General features: G+C 39.3%; 1 protein-coding gene across 4 annotated transcripts in view; it reads right to left on the reverse strand.

The window, feature by feature from the left end:
* Positions 1-18,836, reverse strand: part of LOC124555677 (membrane-associated protein Hem-like) — a 180,894-nt gene that overhangs the window by 147,691 nt on the left and 14,367 nt on the right. For all 4 annotated transcript variants that reach the window (XM_047129678.1, XM_047129676.1, XM_047129677.1 and 1 more), the window contains exons 3-6: positions 12,888-13,031; positions 12,667-12,809; positions 10,517-10,678; positions 2-117 (exon numbers count right to left, since the gene is read on the reverse strand). In XM_047129678.1, coding sequence (XP_046985634.1) covers positions 2-117; positions 10,517-10,678; positions 12,667-12,809; positions 12,888-13,031 — 565 coding nt within the window. The remainder of the gene's footprint in view (position 1; positions 118-10,516; positions 10,679-12,666; positions 12,810-12,887; positions 13,032-18,836) is intronic.

The following is an 18,836-nucleotide window of genomic DNA, read 5'->3' on the forward strand; positions in this document are numbered from 1 at the left end:
CATATTATCCATCTTTCCATTGCGTCGAGAGACAGATATTCACAGGACATTGACTCAGTTTGTGCAGGTTTTAAAAGTTGTCCAGGATTTGCTACAAGGCTCAGTTTTTGATCAGCCCTGAAACACCACAGTAATGTATGCACAATAATGACAAAGCAATCTCTCCAGATCATTTGACTACTACAAACAGCCACTTAGGAATAAAATAAAATACAAAATATGATAAGTGTGAGTAAAATGTAAAGAGAGCATTTGAAGTAGCAGGTTTGCAAAACAATAAAGTGAATATAAAACAGCAGAAAACTTGCTTCATATTCACTACAAACAAATGTATATTTCTTTGAAATGCATGACACAGAGCTGTATTAACACTTCTTTATTAATACTGGTTTCAGTATTGTACCATCTTCTCATATCTGTATCAACCAAAACAGAGCGAAACCAACTACAGAAAAATATGGATACACACTGATGGAAAAAAATCTCAATGCCAAGGAGTTGTGCAACACAAACAAAAACTGGTAGGTGTGTGTCTACATCTGAAAGATGATGTGTATTCATATTCCGTGCCAGTCACACACGAGTGGCACTGTTGCGCTGTCTAGTACCACTATGGGGATGCAAATCAGGTTTGCTTTAAATACATGCTGTAACAGTTGTGAGCATTGGTTACCTTTAACATTGGACATGGTGAGTTCATGTCAGTCAAGAATACCTTTGAGGTGACAAAGATGCCATTATCAACAACTCACTGAGTTTGAACGATGTTGTGTAATAGGGCTACAAGAAACTGGATGTTCCTTCTGTGATGTTGCAGAAAGACTTGACAGCAATGTAGCCACTGTACACATTTGCTGGCAGCGGTGACCGTGAGAATGTACGGTCACAAGACAACCGGGCTCCAGACAGCCATGTGGCACTACCGAGAGGGAAGAGCATCGTGTTCGGCCTATGGCTCTAGTGCATCATACTGCATCTGCAGCAGCAACTTGAGCAACAGTTGGCACCACAGTGACAGAATGAACTGTTACAAATCAGTACCTTCAAGGGAAGCACTGAGCCAGACACATTTACATCTACATCTACATTTATACTCCGCAAGCCACCCAACGGTGTGTGGCGGAGGGCACTTTACGTGCCACTGTCATTACCTCCCTTTCCTGTTCCAGTCGCGTATGGTTCGCGGGAAGAACGACTGTCTGAAAGCCTCCGTGCGCGCTCTAATCTCTCTAATTTTACATCCGTGATCTCCTCGGGAGGTATAAGTAGGGGGAAGCAATATATTCGATACCTCATCCAGAAATGCACCCTCTCGAAACCTGGCGAGCAAGCTACACCGCGATGCAGAGCGCCTCTCTTGCAGAGTCTGCCACTTGAGTTTATTAAACATCTCCGTAACGCTATCACGGTTACCAAATAACCCTGTGACGAAACGCGCCACTCTTCTTTGGATCTTCTCTATCTCCTCCGTCAAACCGATCTGGTACAGATCCCACACTGATGAGCAATACTCAAGTATAGGTCGAACGAGTGTTTTGTAAGCCACCTCCTTTGTTGATGGACTACATTTTCTAAGCACTCTCCCAATGAATCTCAACCTGGTACCCGCCTTACCAACAATTAATTTTATATGATCATTCCACTTCAAATCGTTCCGCACGCATACTCCCAGATATTTTACAGAAGTAACTGCTACCAGTGTTTGTTCCGCTATCATATAATCATACAATAAAGGATCCTTCTTTCTACGTATTCGCAATACATTACATTTGTCTATGTTAAGGGACAGTTGCCACTCCCTGCACCAAGTGTCTATCCGCTGCAGATCTTCCTGCATTTCGCTACAATTTTCTAATGCTGCAACTTCTCTGTATACTACAGCTTCATCCGCGAAAAGCCGCATGGAACTTCCGACACTATCTACTAGGTCATTTATATATATTGTGAAAAGCAATGGTCCCATAACACTCCCCTGTGGCACGCCAGAGGTTACTTTAACGTCTGTAGACGTCTCTCCATTGATAACAACATGCTGTGTTCTGTTTGCTAAAAACTCTTCAATCCAGCCACACAGCTGGTCTGATATTCCATAGGCTCTTACTTTGTTTATCAGGCGACGGTGCGGAACTGTATCGAACGCCTTCCGGAAGTCAAGAAAAATAGCATCTACCTGGGAGCCTGTATCTAATATTTTCTGGGTCTCATGAACAAATAAAGCGAGTTGGGTCTCACACGATCACTGTTTCCGGAATCCATGTTGATTCCTACATAGTAGACTCTGGGTTTCCAAAAACAACATGATACTCGAGCAAAAAACATGTTCTAAAATTCTACAACAGATCGACGTCAGAGATATAGGTCTATAGTTTTGCGCATCTGCTCGACGACCCTTCTTGAAGACTGGGACTATATGTGCTCTTTTCCAATCATTTGGAACCCTCCGTTCCTCTAGAGACTTGCGGTACAGGGCTGTTAGAAGGGGGGCAAGTTCTTTCGCGTACTCTGTGTAGAATCGAATTGGTATCCCGTCAGGTCCAGTGGACTTTCCTCTATTGAGTGATTCCAGTTGCTTTTCTATTCCTTGGACACTTATTTCGATGTCAGCCATTTTTTCGTTTGTGCGAGGATTTAGAGAAGGAACTGCAGTGCGGTCTTCCTCTGTGAAACAGCTTTGGAAAAAGGTGTTTAGTATTTCAGCTTTACGCGTGTCATCCTCTGTTTCAATGCCATCATCATCCCGGAGTGTCTGCATATGCTGTTTCGAGCCACTTACTGATTTAACGTAAGACCAGAACTTCCTAGGATTTTCTGTCAAGTCGGTACATAGAATTTTACTTTCGAATTCACTGAACGCTTCACGCATAGCCCTCCTTACGCTAACTTTGACATCGTTTAGCTTCTGTTTGTCTGAGAGGTTTTGGCTGCATTTAAACTTGGAGTGAAGCTCTCTTTGCTTTCGCAGTAGTTTCCTAACTTTGTTGTTGTACCACAGTGGGTTTTTCCCGTCCCTCACAGTTTTACTCGGCACGTACCTGTCTAAAACGCATTTTACGATTGCCTTGAACTTTTTCCATAAACACTCAACATTGTCAGTGTCGGAACAGAAATTTTCGTTTTGATCTGTTAGGTAGTCTGAAATCTGCCTTCTATTACTCTTGCTAAACAGATAAACCTTCCTCCCTTTTTTTATACTCCTATTAACTTCCATATTCAGGGATGCTGCAACGGCCTTATGATCATTGATTCCCTGTTCTGCACTTAAAGAGTCGAAAAGTTCGGGTCTGTTTGTTATCAGTAGGTCCAAGATGTTATCTCCACGAGTCGGTTCTCTGTTTAATTGCTCGAGGTAATTCTCGGATAGTGCACTCAGTATAATGTCACTCGATGCTCTGTCCCTACCACCCGTCCTAAACATCTGAGTGTCCCAGTCTATATGTGGTAAATTGAAATCTCCACCTATGACTATAACATGCTGAGAAAATTTATGTGAAATGTATTCCAAATTTTCTCTCAGTTGTTCTGCCACTAATGCTGCTGAGTCGGGAGGTCGGTAAAAGGAGCCAATTATTAACCTAGCTCAGTTGTTGAGTGTAACCTCCACCCATAATAATTCACAGGAACTATCCACTTCTACTTCACTACAGGATAAACTACTACTAACAGCGACGAGCACTCCACCACCGGTCGCATCCAATCTATCCTTTCTAAACACCGTCTGTACCTTTGTAAAAATTTCGGCAGAATTTATCTCTGGCTTAAGCCAGCTTTCTGTACCTATAACGATTTCAGCTTCGGTGCTTTCTATCAGCGCTTGAAGTTCTGGTACTTTACCAACGCAGCTTCGACAGTTGACAATTACAATACCGATTGCTGCTTGGTCCCCGCATGTCCTGACTTTGCCCCGCACCTGTTGAGGCTGTTGCCCTTTCTGTACTTGCCCAAAGCCATCTAACCTAAAACACACTGCAGCATGCATTCCACTCACCCCAAATCACCACCCTTTGCTACTACAGTGGTGTCAAGTGAAACCTAATTGGAGGGCAGGGTGGAGGTCTGTTGTGATGGCCTTGTGTCGGTTAGGGGAAGGCCAGTTGAGGGCCTGCAACCAACCTGTCTGCACACTAGACACAGTTGACCTACACCTGGGGTTATGGTCTGGGGTACAATTTTGTATGAAAGTAGGGGCACTTTCATGATTACCCCATGCACCCTGACTGCAAAACTGTATGTCAATCTGGTGGTTCTACCTGTTGCACTGTCTTTCATGAACAGCACTCCAGGGGTAGTTTTAAAACAGGATAACACCTCACGCACATATCGCTGCTGAAATCAACATGCTCTACAGACTGTTGACATGTTGCGTTGGCCTGCTTGATCACCAGATCTGTCTCCAATCGAGTACATGTGCAACACCATTGATTGACAACTCCAGCATCATCCACAAATAGCATTAACCACTCCTGTATTAACTGGCCATGTGCAACAGGCGCACAACACCATCTGACAAACTGACATTCAGCACCTGTACAACACAATGCATGCACATTTGCATGCTTGCATTCAACATTCTGGCAGTTACAACAGTTTTTAGTGTACCAGCACTTCACATTTGCAATGGCTTATCTTGCACTTTCATTGACCTGTGATCTGGCAATTTACCTAGACACATGTGCACCCGAAATTTCATTATTTATGAAAGACAATATTATCTCACATGTCATAATAATTTATGTCATGGAAAACCACATATTACATACAAAATCTTCACAGTTATGGATGTACAGATTGGTAGTGAGTGCTTTAATGCAAAAAGAGTATGAACCATTAAAAATAGTAGATAACAACTGTCATGTAGTAAACACACGTACATAATAGGTATCGACAATGGTTAATACAAGCAGTCAATGAAGCAGAGATGTATCTCAAGCTAACTTCATATAGTCGATTTTACAATATTCTTGGGCTCTTTAAAGGATATAAATGAGACTTGGAACCAGCAGAGGAATGCCGTGACAAAACCAAGCCACTGCCAAATCCGTTGCAGTTGGCGAGGGTAACATGGTGTCAGCAGCGTCACAATGCCTCTATGACAACAGACCGCACTTGCCACCAACGTGTGACACATGCTGCAGGAGTACTGCAGCCCAATTACAACAGCTGGTGGTAACTGGCACATTCCAGACAATTCAGCATGTAACATTAACCAATGTAAACAGCAGAAATCAGCAGGAAAAAGTAGTATTTAATCACAGCCAAACCAGTTCGTTTGGCCAACTAGGCACTACGTGACAGTCTGTGTCAATTGTACCCATCCCCGTAGCTCTGCTGCCACTGGGTTGCAAATCAATGACCGTCACTTTTCTGCCCAGCCCAGGTGGTCAGCACTCCACTAGGTGCCGGTCCTGCTCTCTCATCACTGGTTCACGGTCAACCCTCGTCAACACCATCAATGTGCCAGTGGGATGCCCCAGCCTGCCGTAAAGACAGGAGATGATCCTGGCTGGCATTGTTCCACACTGCAGAGATATGAAGCTTTGTACCACGTCTGTATCACCACTGCTGAGTCGGTACACCAGCTCAACATTCCACTGAGTAAGCAGCTCACATCTCTGCAACACTGGCCATTAATGTAGCTGCCATGCTATGGGAAACAGTATGTGAAGGAGGGAATGTACTGCAATGACTTTATTAACCAGAGGGAATAATTAAACACTTGTTCATGTTCATGGAGGAGTCAAATTGAATGATCAAATAAAGGACTGTGTGTATGTGCACAGCTGGTCTGACTGACACTTTACCACATATCTCCCCTGTCTCACAAACCATCTATGGATCCTACTGCACTCACAGGCAGACACAAACCTACCCTGTCCTGCAAGAATGGCTCGTGTTTTGCACCAGTTTTCCCACAGCTATCCCACACCTGCTATAACATACATAATTACTGCTGTGCTTCGTCTACTAAAAAATAAAAATATGCTATAACTTATCCATTTCATTGGTTGTTGAGCTCCATGGCTGTGGATTACTTTATTTTAAGAAGTGCAGAAACCAGTCATATTTTTACATATTCTTATTCATACCAATACTTGTATCAGTCTTTCACCCATCTCCAGTTGACGTAATACTTATTCAGTCTTCAGATGTAAACTGTTAAAACGTTGACAGCTGCAGCATCCAAATTGCTCTCAGTGTTTTAACAATGTACAACTAAAGAGTGAATATAATTGGATAGATAAAAAATCTACTCATGAAGCAACAGCAAGAGAAAACTCTTATAAAAATGTTACGAAATGTGCAAGCTTTTGGAGCCAGTGGCTTTTCTTCTGGCAGAAGGGTTGAAGGGGAAGGAGGAAGGGTGAAGGAAGAGGACTGGCGAGGTTTAGGAAATGGGCAGAATTATGGGAAAAGTAAACCAGAACCACAGGTCAGGGGAGAGTTGTAGGATGGGATGAGTAGGAAAGACGGGTTGTTAGGGGCTGCCCTGCACGAGATTTGAAAACCTGAGAGCTTAAGGGTGGAACATTGTGCTGTGTCATCCAAACAAGACACAGCCAGGGAAAAAGCACCACTAGTGCAAAGGTGCGAGCTGGTGCCAGTGCCATAGAGACTCGCCATTTGCGTGAATTCCACCGGCACCACGGGCAGCGCTGACAATGAAGATATCGGCTTCACCTTGGCCAATTTGTGGCTGAGTACAAACCGCCAATGATTGGGTGACAACAGAAGGTAGAAGAGCAGCTCTCGCCCACTTGGTTACAGATCATCACCCAGGGCTGACAGACAGGAAATGTCATTTAGCGAGTTCTTAGAAGTGATCAGATAGTTGTTGTAAATTGCATTTGCTATATACTGTGAAGTTTACCTATGATATTTGTACTTAGCCATTGAGGGCCTTTTTTGTGTTATATTACATGCAGTGTTGAAGACTTCACTATTCAACAAGTCACAAAGGTAAGTAAACTTTTTTAACTCATTTGCGTGACTTAGTTACAAATTTGTTGGAGGGTTGTAAAACCTTCATTCTCCTATCCTGTTACCTGACATGGGGCACAGCTGTGTGAGAGTGGCACAGAGAAATTATCTTAGCGGTGTACTGCACCAGACGCCATATCACGAACTCACAAACTCAGCCTACCATAACAACAGTGGCAACTCAGCGTCCACAGCAGTATCAACGAGGCCTTTACAAAACTGGCGACAAGGGTTTACAACAGATAGGGTGATAAACAAGACAGAGATTACTGACAAAACAACATGTGGGAGTTAATAAGAGTGGAAATCTAAATGCATTATATGAGGTAGTGGTGGAGGGGGAGGGGGATTTGGGGGGGGGGGGGGGGGGGCAGGGAGAAGTAGACATGTCAGGAAATGATATATATGGAAAATTAAAAAGGAATGAAGAAACGAATAGTCACAGAGAGGAAATGCTGAGACCAAAGAAAGTAACATAAATTAAGGTCAGATGTGTGTGAAGGACCAAGGACATGTTATAACACTAGTTCCCACCTGCAGAGCTCTGAGAAGCCAATGTCAGAGGGAAGAATCCAGATGGCACGAGTGGTGAAACACGCACCAAGGTCACAACTCTCGTGTTGTAGAGTATGTTCTGCAAAAGGATATTGTTTGTTGCCAGTATACATGCTCTGTCTATGTCCATCCATCTTAGCTGATAACTTGGTAGTAGTCACACCAAAGTAGAAAGCCAAACAGTCTGCTGCTGAACATTACCTCAACCAGCACCCACCCGATTCTAAACCTGGCATCCTTCCTGACCACCTTAATCAACTTTACAGTTACAAACAACTACTTTACCTTTGAGGGCCAGGCATACAAACAGATCAGGGACATAGCAATGGGAAACAGGATGGCTCCTTCCTATGCCTTTTCATAGGTTGCTTGGAGAGGGCTTCTATAGCATCTGGGTTTGGTTTAGATACATTTATGACATCTTTGCCAAATGGACTCATGGTGAGGTGACCTGTTAAAATCTCTGAACTCTCCAAATACCTTCTCCGAAATAAACTCCACACGGTCCTATCCAAATCCCATGCTCACCGAGCGTCAGCTAAAACCTTCTGTTCACATTAAACCTACTAACAAAAACAGTACTTACATTTTGACAGTTGTCATCCTTTCTGTGTCAAATGTTTCCTCCCATGCAGCCTCGGCACTTGAGGCAAGCATATTTGTTCAGATGCAGACTCTTTACATCAATACACCACCATTCTAACCTCAGCCTTCATTGGACTTAACTACCCCACCAGCCTAGTACAAAACTACTTTTTCCCAGGCATCACATCCAATCCTGGTACTGCTGATCCTTCCAAAAAAGAACTTAGGAGTACATCTCCTGTCACTTAATACCAATCTCCACAATATCATGGTCAGGTCGTAAGCTCCTTTTGCAACCATTTCTCTAGCCCATACCAGCTGTGTGTTTGGTAAAACGTATACTGTCAAAGGGGGAACCACCTGTGAAATGACACATTGTGTATCAGCTGTTATGTAAACACTGTTCAGTCTTCTACATTGGTATAACTCCACCAAGTTATCATTTAGAATGATTGGGCATAGGCAGTGGGTGTATACTGGCAGCAAACAATACCCTGTAGCACAGCATGCTCTACAACATGACAGTTGTGACCTCAGTGTGTGTTTGACCACATGTGCCATCTGGATCCTTCCCCTTGACACCTGTTTCTCAGAACTCCACAGGTGAAAACTGGCATTATAACATGTCCTTGGTTCTCACCACACACCTGATCTTAATTTACGTTAATTTCTTTGGTCTTAACATTTCTTGTCAGTGACTACTCTTTACTTCATTCCCTTTTAGTTTTGTATGTATATTTTATTTTCTGACCTGTCAATCTCCCCTCTCCCCTCCCTCCCCCCCCCCCCCCCCCCACCCCCACCTCTACCACATATATTGCACTTAGCTTTCCACTCTTATTAACTCCTACACACTGTTTTGTCAGTAAACTCTGTCTTGCGTATCACCCTATCTTCCACCCTTAAGCTCTCAGGTTTTCAAATCTTGTCCAGTGCAGTCTCCAACAATCAGTCTTTCCTTGTCATTGCATCCGATAAGTCTCCCCTGACCCGGGGTTCTGGGTGACTTTTTGTAACTCTTCCTATTTCCTAAACCTCACCAGTCCTCTTCCTCATCTCTCTTCCTTTCCCTTCACCCCTTCTGCCACAAGAAGAAGCCACTAGCTCTGCAACCTTGCACATTTCTTAACTTTTTTTTTATATGAGTGTTCTCTTGCCATTGCTTGGTGAGGATTTTTTTTTTTTTTTATCTATCCAGTTATATTCACTCTTCAGTTATACGCCAGTGAAACATTGAGAGCAGTTTGGATGCTGCAGCTGTCAATGTTTTAACAATTTAATCTGAAAATTGAATAAGTATCACGCCAATTGAAGATGGGTGAAAGCCCGATACATATATTGGCATAAATAAAAATACATAAAAATTTGGCTGGTTGCAGCATTTCTCAAAACAACTAAAATATTTTGAGACATTTTGTACAACGGATTCAATGTATTAAAAATGATCTGCAATAACAACAAGTTTGGGTAGCAGGAAATCCAAGAATTTTATATAAAAAGATGCCATCATGAGAAACTTTGATCTCGTGTTTGATCACCATTTTCTTTCAAACTTTCATTGTGCTGCACACCACACAAGCTAGACGCTACATTTCTGATGCCTCATTTTATATCTAATGTGTATCTCAGTTACTTTTTAAGTCAAATACAGCGCAACTGCAAATGGGAGATGATCAACCTACAACGCTGCAACATTAGTCAAAGCAAACTCTCTCATACACATTCTAATGCCATATGTGAAAGACATACAACACAAAACGTCTTGGGCCAAATCCTAAAGCAATGGATATTAATCTACCACTCAGCCAATTAAGCTGTAATGCACACAACATAGTTAATAACAAGGAATATTCACATATTCGCTTATCAGAATCAAAAATAAAACTAATAAAAATTTAGAGGAGATGAAAATATGAAGAAACAGTGACAGTGATGGTACTGATCAATTGTAATGAGCAAGAAAATACTTATTTTCTAATGTGACAATACAAAGACAGCAATAATCAGAAACACAACAGGCATAACACAAATTAATACAACGTAAAATTTTCTACTGTTGAAACGAAACTAATGTACCATCCATTAATGAAAACTGTGAGTAATCTTTATCCAATCTGCATGCACAATTCACACTCACACGTAGAGAACTGAAGCCACAACTCATAAAAAATGCTTCAGCTAAACAAAAAGTAATCAAAATTTGTGCATCTGTTCAGTACATTTGCAGTGAAAATAGATATTACTGTTACACAGACTTTTAAAGTTAAAAAAAATGAGAAGTAGTAAGAAACACAAAGAAACAAAGGAATTTAAGTGGTGCCAGACCCAATTCCTGTAAAACTGAATAAATTGCAAGTTGTGTTAGAAAAAGAGTTAGCTCTTTTCATACAAAGTTACTAACCTCCACTTCTCTGCAGTCACATTTCGATTCATATAAACTGCCGACAGCGACATAAGAGCACTGCAAAGCAGTTTTGAATGAGGCACAAATTCTTCAGAAAGTTTCTTAATAGGTGGATCGTAGTCCATTATCATTTGCCCTAGACGAGGAAAACTGGCATCACTGTTGATAAAATAAAAGATATTAAGAAAAATTATATTAAGCGAATACACAACATTTCACTCTCCATAAAATTCATACACTTAAGACAAAATGCAAATGCTGACAGAACATAAAATAAAATTACATCTCTCTTAGCCTTTCCCCTCCCATTGTGGATCTTACACGTGGTTCACCATCAGGTATTCTCTTTTTTATTTAGCTGTGAACGCAATTATGGAGTGAACACGATTTCCAATGCAACATGTAAGATAAATCTCTTAGCACACTTTCTCAGGATAATCCTAAAATGGTTAGCACTGACTGAGTTCGGAAGAGCTGCAGGGAACAAACTATTGATTTACCATGTATCGGTATGTTTATGAATTACAACCAAACAGAAGCCTAATAACTGACTAATCTGGAGCACCTTATATGACTGGACTGAGCTGCTTGGTAAAGCAAAAAGTCTATTAACACAAACATCATTAAGTAACATACACACTATTCAGTTCTTAAAATAAACACACTTAAAATAAATACACTTGTGCACAATCTAACACTATACACAATGAGATGTGAAGCTTTTTCTTTCTGGTTAAGAGGTCACTCACAGATTAGAGACCAGTTACCACTATTTCAGCTTTCATTTCTGTAAGTACACACTGCACTTATTTAATTTTACCAGTATCATTATATCAAAAACTCTTTGTATTAGCAAGTATGTGATATTTTAATAGTTGATTAATTTCAACTGAAATATGTACTTTTTGAAATAGCAGAAACTCCAAATAGGGTATCAACTATGTAGGAAAAGATAAATTGCTACTTATCATAAAAAAGACATGTTAAGTTGCAGACAGGCACGATTAAAAGACACTTACACAAAGCCTTTGACCTTCACCAGCAAAACAAAAAAATTTGCTGATGAAGGCTGTGGCCAAAAGCTTTGCATTAGTGTCTTTTAATTGTGTCTGGCTGCAAATTAATATGTATTTTTTGCGATTTTTACCTCATCATCATATGCTACAAGTAACCTGACAGTAAACACTTCTTCATATGTCTCTTTCTTCCCTACCCTCCTCATTTCACTTTGAAGGTGGTTTGCCTTCTCAAATATTTTGAACACTTTATGCATTTGACAATATACAAATAATATGCAAACACTTTCAAACTGCAAAAATCAGTGAGTGGTATCACTATACCATGAAAGTTTCGCATGAAAGTCTAAATGAAAACAAGAAATTATGGTCAACATTTAAAATGACGGAAGTCATCCATCTTTTAAAACTTCTGTCCCTTACAAGAGTAGCACTCATATGACAACACTGAACCTCTAATTTACATAGTAGGGAGTTCCTTCTTTGGATACTAAGGAGAATGTGTTAGAAGAATGGAAAACTGGAGAAAAATATGGATAAGATATTTCTACCTTCTTCTCCCAGAGAAGAGACTTGTGGCTCCAAACACAGTATAGGTCACTATTTGCATTTGTAAAGCATGAATGTCCTAAGTAATTTTGTCTGCCTGTCCAATCAACTGTAGCTTTACACTTAATTCATAGTGAGATTATTCTGGCTAGTATATTCTCGTTGTTCTGTTTGTACCAGGATTTCATCTTCTGATCAAAATTCTGTTGGAATGTGAATTTTTCTGAATTAAGAAACAATACCACAATTAGCACAGAGCTCAGTCATGCTGTGTGGTTAAGGTTTGGTAAGTGTTCACCTTTTCAGCACTGTCTTAATACCCAACATTGCCACAATGCAGTCGAACATAACAGAATCTTCATGTACAGTATCTTACAACCAACATCTCTCAATGACTTTCGAGATGTCCTGGGATTTCAAATACTAAAAAATGATGTTATTGTACACTGGCTGATTCTTGTAGCACTTTAATCAATGTAGTATGGAAAACAAATAGGAAATTTCATTTCACAGAGAAAGTCATCAAAATGTCTGTTTGTAATGCAGAAAATTACTTGAGAAGTGTAAAAACAATAAATCAACCTTTGCTGGTGAAGCATTTCATGGGCAGCATTAAACAATCCAAGAACAGCTCTTCTGTCTTCCACTCTTGACAAGAGCACCATTAACGTCACGTACGTAACAACTAGTTCCAGGTATGCACGTGTCAGCTCAAAGTTCAGAGTCTGTAAAATAATTCGAATTTCAGTTATAAAATATCTTTTTATAAGTAGCTTTAATATTTTTAATGAGCATATACTTACAATATCAAGGTGCACCTGGCACGCATCCATCGTTGTCAACAAATCACAAACATTATCTCTGAAGTCCAGCAGATCCACAAATGTATAATAATACAATGAAAGGGATTTTATTATATCATTTCGAAGCTGGTTGATAGCTTGGAGCTGAAAATTATTTTAATTTTGCATTTAAAAGGAAAGCATACATTATTTATACAATATAACATTGATGAAAAGTAATTACTATCCAAAGTGGAATTTACACAGTGAAATTACGATGAACTACAAAAACAGTAATGAATGCTGAAAAAGTGTGTATGTAACTTTGTTATGCTACAGTACGATGATACATGTACATGTATACAGTTCTCACAATATTAAAAATGGTAAAATGTAAGTACACAAATATTTGCATTATAGAGTAGCAGTATTCTGTAATAAGATTATGGAAATGAAATTAAGATACAGACGAATGATAAAAATAATGGTACAAGAACTGTGACCAAACAAAATTGGACTGGATTATTACACCGAAGATAGTGTGAAAGTTACACTCCATCTTCATTTATGCAGTCCAAAAACTACAGATAGTGGCTGACAAGTACATGCTAAGTTTCTTGCCGTTTGGAAGTTTCTTGACACTAACAATTAATTAATAAGACACACTTATAGGTCTGCTATTAGACATGTGACTGAGTCAAAAGATTTATTGTCAGGTAAAACACAGTACGCACTTTTAGATGAATAATCATCAGTGTGATGGAATAATGGCCATGCCTAAGGGAAATTTCAAAGCACCCTTGCAACTGATGTAATTTACAGAGCATCAGAAATATTTTTACAACGTTTGGGATGTATCCCTCATACCCAGACATGGGAAAAATGCGCATAAACAAATATATCTAAAAGTGCCTAATTATTTTAGTTAATAACAAAATAATAATTTACAAAGTTCTCAAATCACAACAAATCTCCTCCACTTTCTTCTATACACATGTGCATTCATTCATTGACTATCCCACCCTTCAAATACCCCCGGAAAGTGTCAAATGGTTCTGCAAGCTCTCATGGCACACTGATAAAACGTTTCTGCATTCGAAATGTCTGCTATAAAAACCAAGTGTTTTAGGGGGAGAGGGGGGCCAGAAACAAGAATCCAAAGAAATGCAGTCAGTGGAACTGGACCTCCACAATGTGTCCATTTGTCATATAATCCATTGTATATCAAACAACATGACTATAATGTAGTGGCGCTACATCAGACAAAAAAAAAAGTACTTGCTTTTGTGAGCAGGGGCAAAAATAAGGAAGGCAGTTATGAATAAAGTCCTTGTAGATAGCACCTGAAAGACATGCCTGGAGAACACAGGGGCCTATTATTCCAGTCCCCACAATATGGATACATCAATTGCCTGTATGGTGACATAATATTTATCACATGCTGCAGCTACGTGTTATGCACTGATGCGTGGATCTACTGTGTCAGCCTACAGAAACGTTCTTTTTGGTCAGTCATGTGATTGATTCATGGTTTATCTCGATCCACAGTTTGGGGTATTAAAGAAACTGTTTCAGTAATAAGACAATAAAAACTAGTAAAAGTTGGATAATTTGGGTTCCTTCTGCCTGGAAACCCATTTTGATGCAGCAGTGTAGCCTCACACTCATTACCATTTGCATAGCTGTACATAATAACCACATATCTCATCTCACAAAATAAATATCCTGCTACAGTTTGAATGAAAACTTATTAAGTAATTCAATACAACTACGCAAGTGAACTATTCAAGCCAGATTAGCAACGAATGTACCAAACGTCAAAATATCACAGCAACAACACATTGCCATCAAAGATACAATGAGTGTATCAGCAGACTTACTTGTACCAATATTATCACTTGATTATTGAACAGGACTGCTGGATTTTTCCTTGAAATGCACTTAACATATACTTACATTAACAATATGAAAATGAAGGATTTTCAGACTTTTCTTGGTATTTTGGCAAGGAGAATTTGTGTGCAAAGTTTGCAAACGTATTTATGATACACTCTGTATGCACAGAAATTGCTAGACAACGTCATTAGCTAATTAAGATTTTTCAAAGATGATGCCACCATTCATAGTATTGTTCCCCTGTGAAATCAGGAAGATCTTCAGAAAATATATACCTTGTGAATCAACTGACATGTGACTCTCAACAGATTCAGTGAAATGTAAGTTAGCAAATAAATAATAACACCATGAACTTTCTTAGTATGGTATCACTGAGTTACCCCTAAGACACATGGTGTGGCTAATCAGAACAATAAGAGCCTCAATAAAGTTTGACTGGAGAACTTAGAAATGTTTAGCTGAAAAGGGAAATATTACAGTGCAATAATTTTTCCAATACTAACTACAAAGTTACATGTAAGGATCTCTGCTAACTTGTCTTTGCTGGATATTATAAAAATGTTTTGTTTCCCTCTCATACCTTTCTCTACACAAATATCTCACAATAGGAAACATTACAGCTTATGCAGAAGTACAGACAATTGTCAACCATATGCAAAAGACATGAATGGAACAGTAAGGACAATAAATAGCATGTATACAATTGACAGCAAAATAATTGGACCACTGTACTCAAAATGTCAGAAAATTTGGACCATATGGCAATAGCAGCAGAAAAACTGGTTGGTCTGCTGTGTGTCACCAGACAGAGGAAGAAAGTCACTGATATGGGAAATGCGAGATATCTGATGCTCACTTTGGAATCCCCTATGCACTGTGTGCTATGGATTTAGCTAACTGTCAGAGGGTGCTCCAGAACTTCTAGTGGTTGCGAGACAGTTATGGACCTGACGGGATCACTGCGACAACAACTGGATACAAACATGTATGAGCCAAAAAGGCTATAAAACTTTTACAAGTGTGTTTATAAGGGCTCACTGTCTACCATTCAAGCTTAACAGTGTGATTGGAGATAAATAAGAATGAAAGTCTCATTACACCTACACTTTTTCCCCCTAAAACTAACTATTCTAGCCTTTTGCAAGCTGATATTCTAACTTTGTACATTTTGGAATGAGGAATAAAGCCACAAAATCACCTTTGATGAGATTTACGGAATCTTAAGTTCAAGGAAATGACTTGCATCAATTTCTTGGGGTGAAAATACAAAATGCAGTGTTCAGATCTCGATGTCCTCATTTATTTTATAGTTTCCATGAACGAATTCACTAGAAAGTAAAGGATGGCAAAATTGTGGAGTTTGTTTAGCCCAATTATGCAATCAGACATAAGAGTAACGAAATACCTGACCTTAGTAAATATCAGCAGTGCTGTAATTCAAATACGTTTCTTCTTCAGAAAGTAGCAATAGATATGGAGTCTTATGTCAGAGTAAGGATTCAACCACAAAAGAAATTTTTGATAGTGATTCTTAAAACAAAGGATCAAAAATGAAAATCATTACCAGTTCAGCATAAGAAACGTTATAAATTTGTACAGCTACACCTAATAGTTATTATCTGTAAGTGTTTAGAAGCAGTGATTACAATTTTCCTATAAATTAACAATGGCCTTCTCCAACCAACAGTGAACTCATAAAGGTATAATGAGTGCTTTTGGACCTACAAACAGCTATTAAATGCATAATGAACGGGCAATATTATCAATTTAGTAACACTGTCTTGCTGAATCACTTAGTTGCCAGAAAATAGTAACTGTAAGAAATGAAGTCTCTTATGGACTTCTAGAAATAAATTACGCCTACAATGAAGGACTTTGTAGCAGAGTTAAATGTTTGTACCTCGAGTTATGACGTGGTTACAATTAATGTGTTTTCATATTCAGTATATTTCACTAAATACAAACCAAAAATTAGGGTAAATAATTAAAGCAGTAAAAATCTGGTCTAGTTAAGTAAAATGTATCAAAATTTATTATTAACACCTGCAAATCTCATCCATCACATGTGCCAAACTATTATTTCACTTTCCACGCCTATTACTAACATGCATGGGTACCATCTAGAATGATGTCAAAGCTGTGAAATTCTACCACTGCTATGATGAAGTCCCCAATTTCTTCATGGAGTTTATATTATTACTCTAGTTTTCATCATACACAGTTTAAGCGTTTGACTTGAATTCTGGAGCACGGTATATCATGTGGGTGTTCCTGGGATTAGTTATAAACACATTAACAGACTAACTGCACCTCAAAGGATAAAAAAGGGGAAGACGAGGAAGAAGATCGCGAGATGAGCTACTATCACATGGTGGACCACTGTAACAACATTCGCACGGACACAGTAAATCGGAGAGGCCTCTAAACAGCAGAAGAATATTAACTGCACGTAACAAGTGTAACAAATACACACAGACACACAAATAAAACACTGGATGTCATCTCTCATGCTCTGCGTTCAACTCAAACTGGTGACCTCCAGTTAAGAGTAATATGCTTGTGGTGGTGATGGTGGATGGATGGCCGTAAATGAGATGTTGTCGAAGAGGATTATCACTTTGTCAGGCATCGGGTTGTGTTTGTATCACTTATTGAAGATGTTTAAAGCAATTTTCTTTGATCGCACAGCCTGTTCTCTATTGCTTGGCTATCTGCAGTCACATCAGCATAAGCCGACACCTGTGGTGGGCAGACAAAGTGATTTACCACATACATTGTCACATTTCTTGCAAGTTTATGCATTTTTAAGTATTCTAGATTCACACAACAGTCATTAAGCAGCAATAACGTTTACTGCCAAAGGCTAAACAAATTCACCTGAAGGGTTACGGTGGAAATGGAAATTGCCTTCATATCACGAACTGTGGATTAAATATAACTCCACATGAAAGTAAGAATCTCAGTATACGCAGGGCGTATTCCTAGATTTGATCTCCAGACCCCATGAACACATGGTACTCAGGCCAAACCAACAACATCCTCACACACATTACATATATGTCTATTGTGGCTATTTCCAGTACACAGGATTCATTCTTCTTTTGTTTAAGAATTCAATGTCGGAAACACATGTGTGACAATGGTTCATATTCTCAATATGGGTATTTGACAAATAGACCAAACATTCATTCACTGGGTTTTATCATTACTATTATCATTCACTAAATATGCAAAGAGACAAAACAAATATTCTAAGAAAATAACCATGCCGCGAACCAAATTCAAACAAATAAGTTCCATCTCCTTCTGCAACAGGAGGTTGGACAGACAGGCTTTTCTTACTCGCCCCTGGGCATAGTGCAGCAATTTCTTAAGTATTTAAACTTTAGATCCATGGGGTACTGAACAAGGGTTATGAGACAACTCCAATGTAGAGGTTTTCTTAAGATTTCCTTGAAAATTTTCTACTGGCTGTTTGCAGTTCGGTTACAGAGAAGGAAGAAAATTCTGTGCTATTCCAGGAAGTAACTTGATGACTGAAGAATGCCAGACATATTCCATAATGTTGTTAATTGTACTAGTGGCAAGAAGACTACATTTCCACAGCCAATGCATTTCCTGAGCTGGCTCGGAAGTGAGGAGCACAGCTTGTGTGTCTAAGACACAACCACTGAGTTGACTGAGGGCCAAAATACGAAGCGTAAAAGACAATGACTTTTACTCCCATTTCTGTAACTAGGCTTAACAACTAGAGCCTAGTTACCGTTAGTATTCAAATACACAGACTGCAAGCCGAAAATCATACATCAATACCTGTCAGAATTATTTCTGTTTTCCTTCTTTATGTGGACTGTAAATATAAAAGCTTATGTGCTGGACACGATTCACTTTTTGAAGCATCTGCAGTAGTTTAAAGGTAAACATTTTGTTTAGGTAACAATCTTTTGACCATTATAGACGTAATACAGGTTTTTCTCAAGAATGCTGTCATTAGCACTGCACCCAAAACAGAGGAACACAAATGAAAAACAACAACACAGCACTGACTGCAAAACACAAACATTCACAGATAAA

Source organism: Schistocerca americana, chromosome X (genome assembly GCF_021461395.2).
Source record: "Schistocerca americana isolate TAMUIC-IGC-003095 chromosome X, iqSchAmer2.1, whole genome shotgun sequence".
NCBI lineage: Eukaryota > Metazoa > Arthropoda > Insecta > Orthoptera > Acrididae > Schistocerca > Schistocerca americana.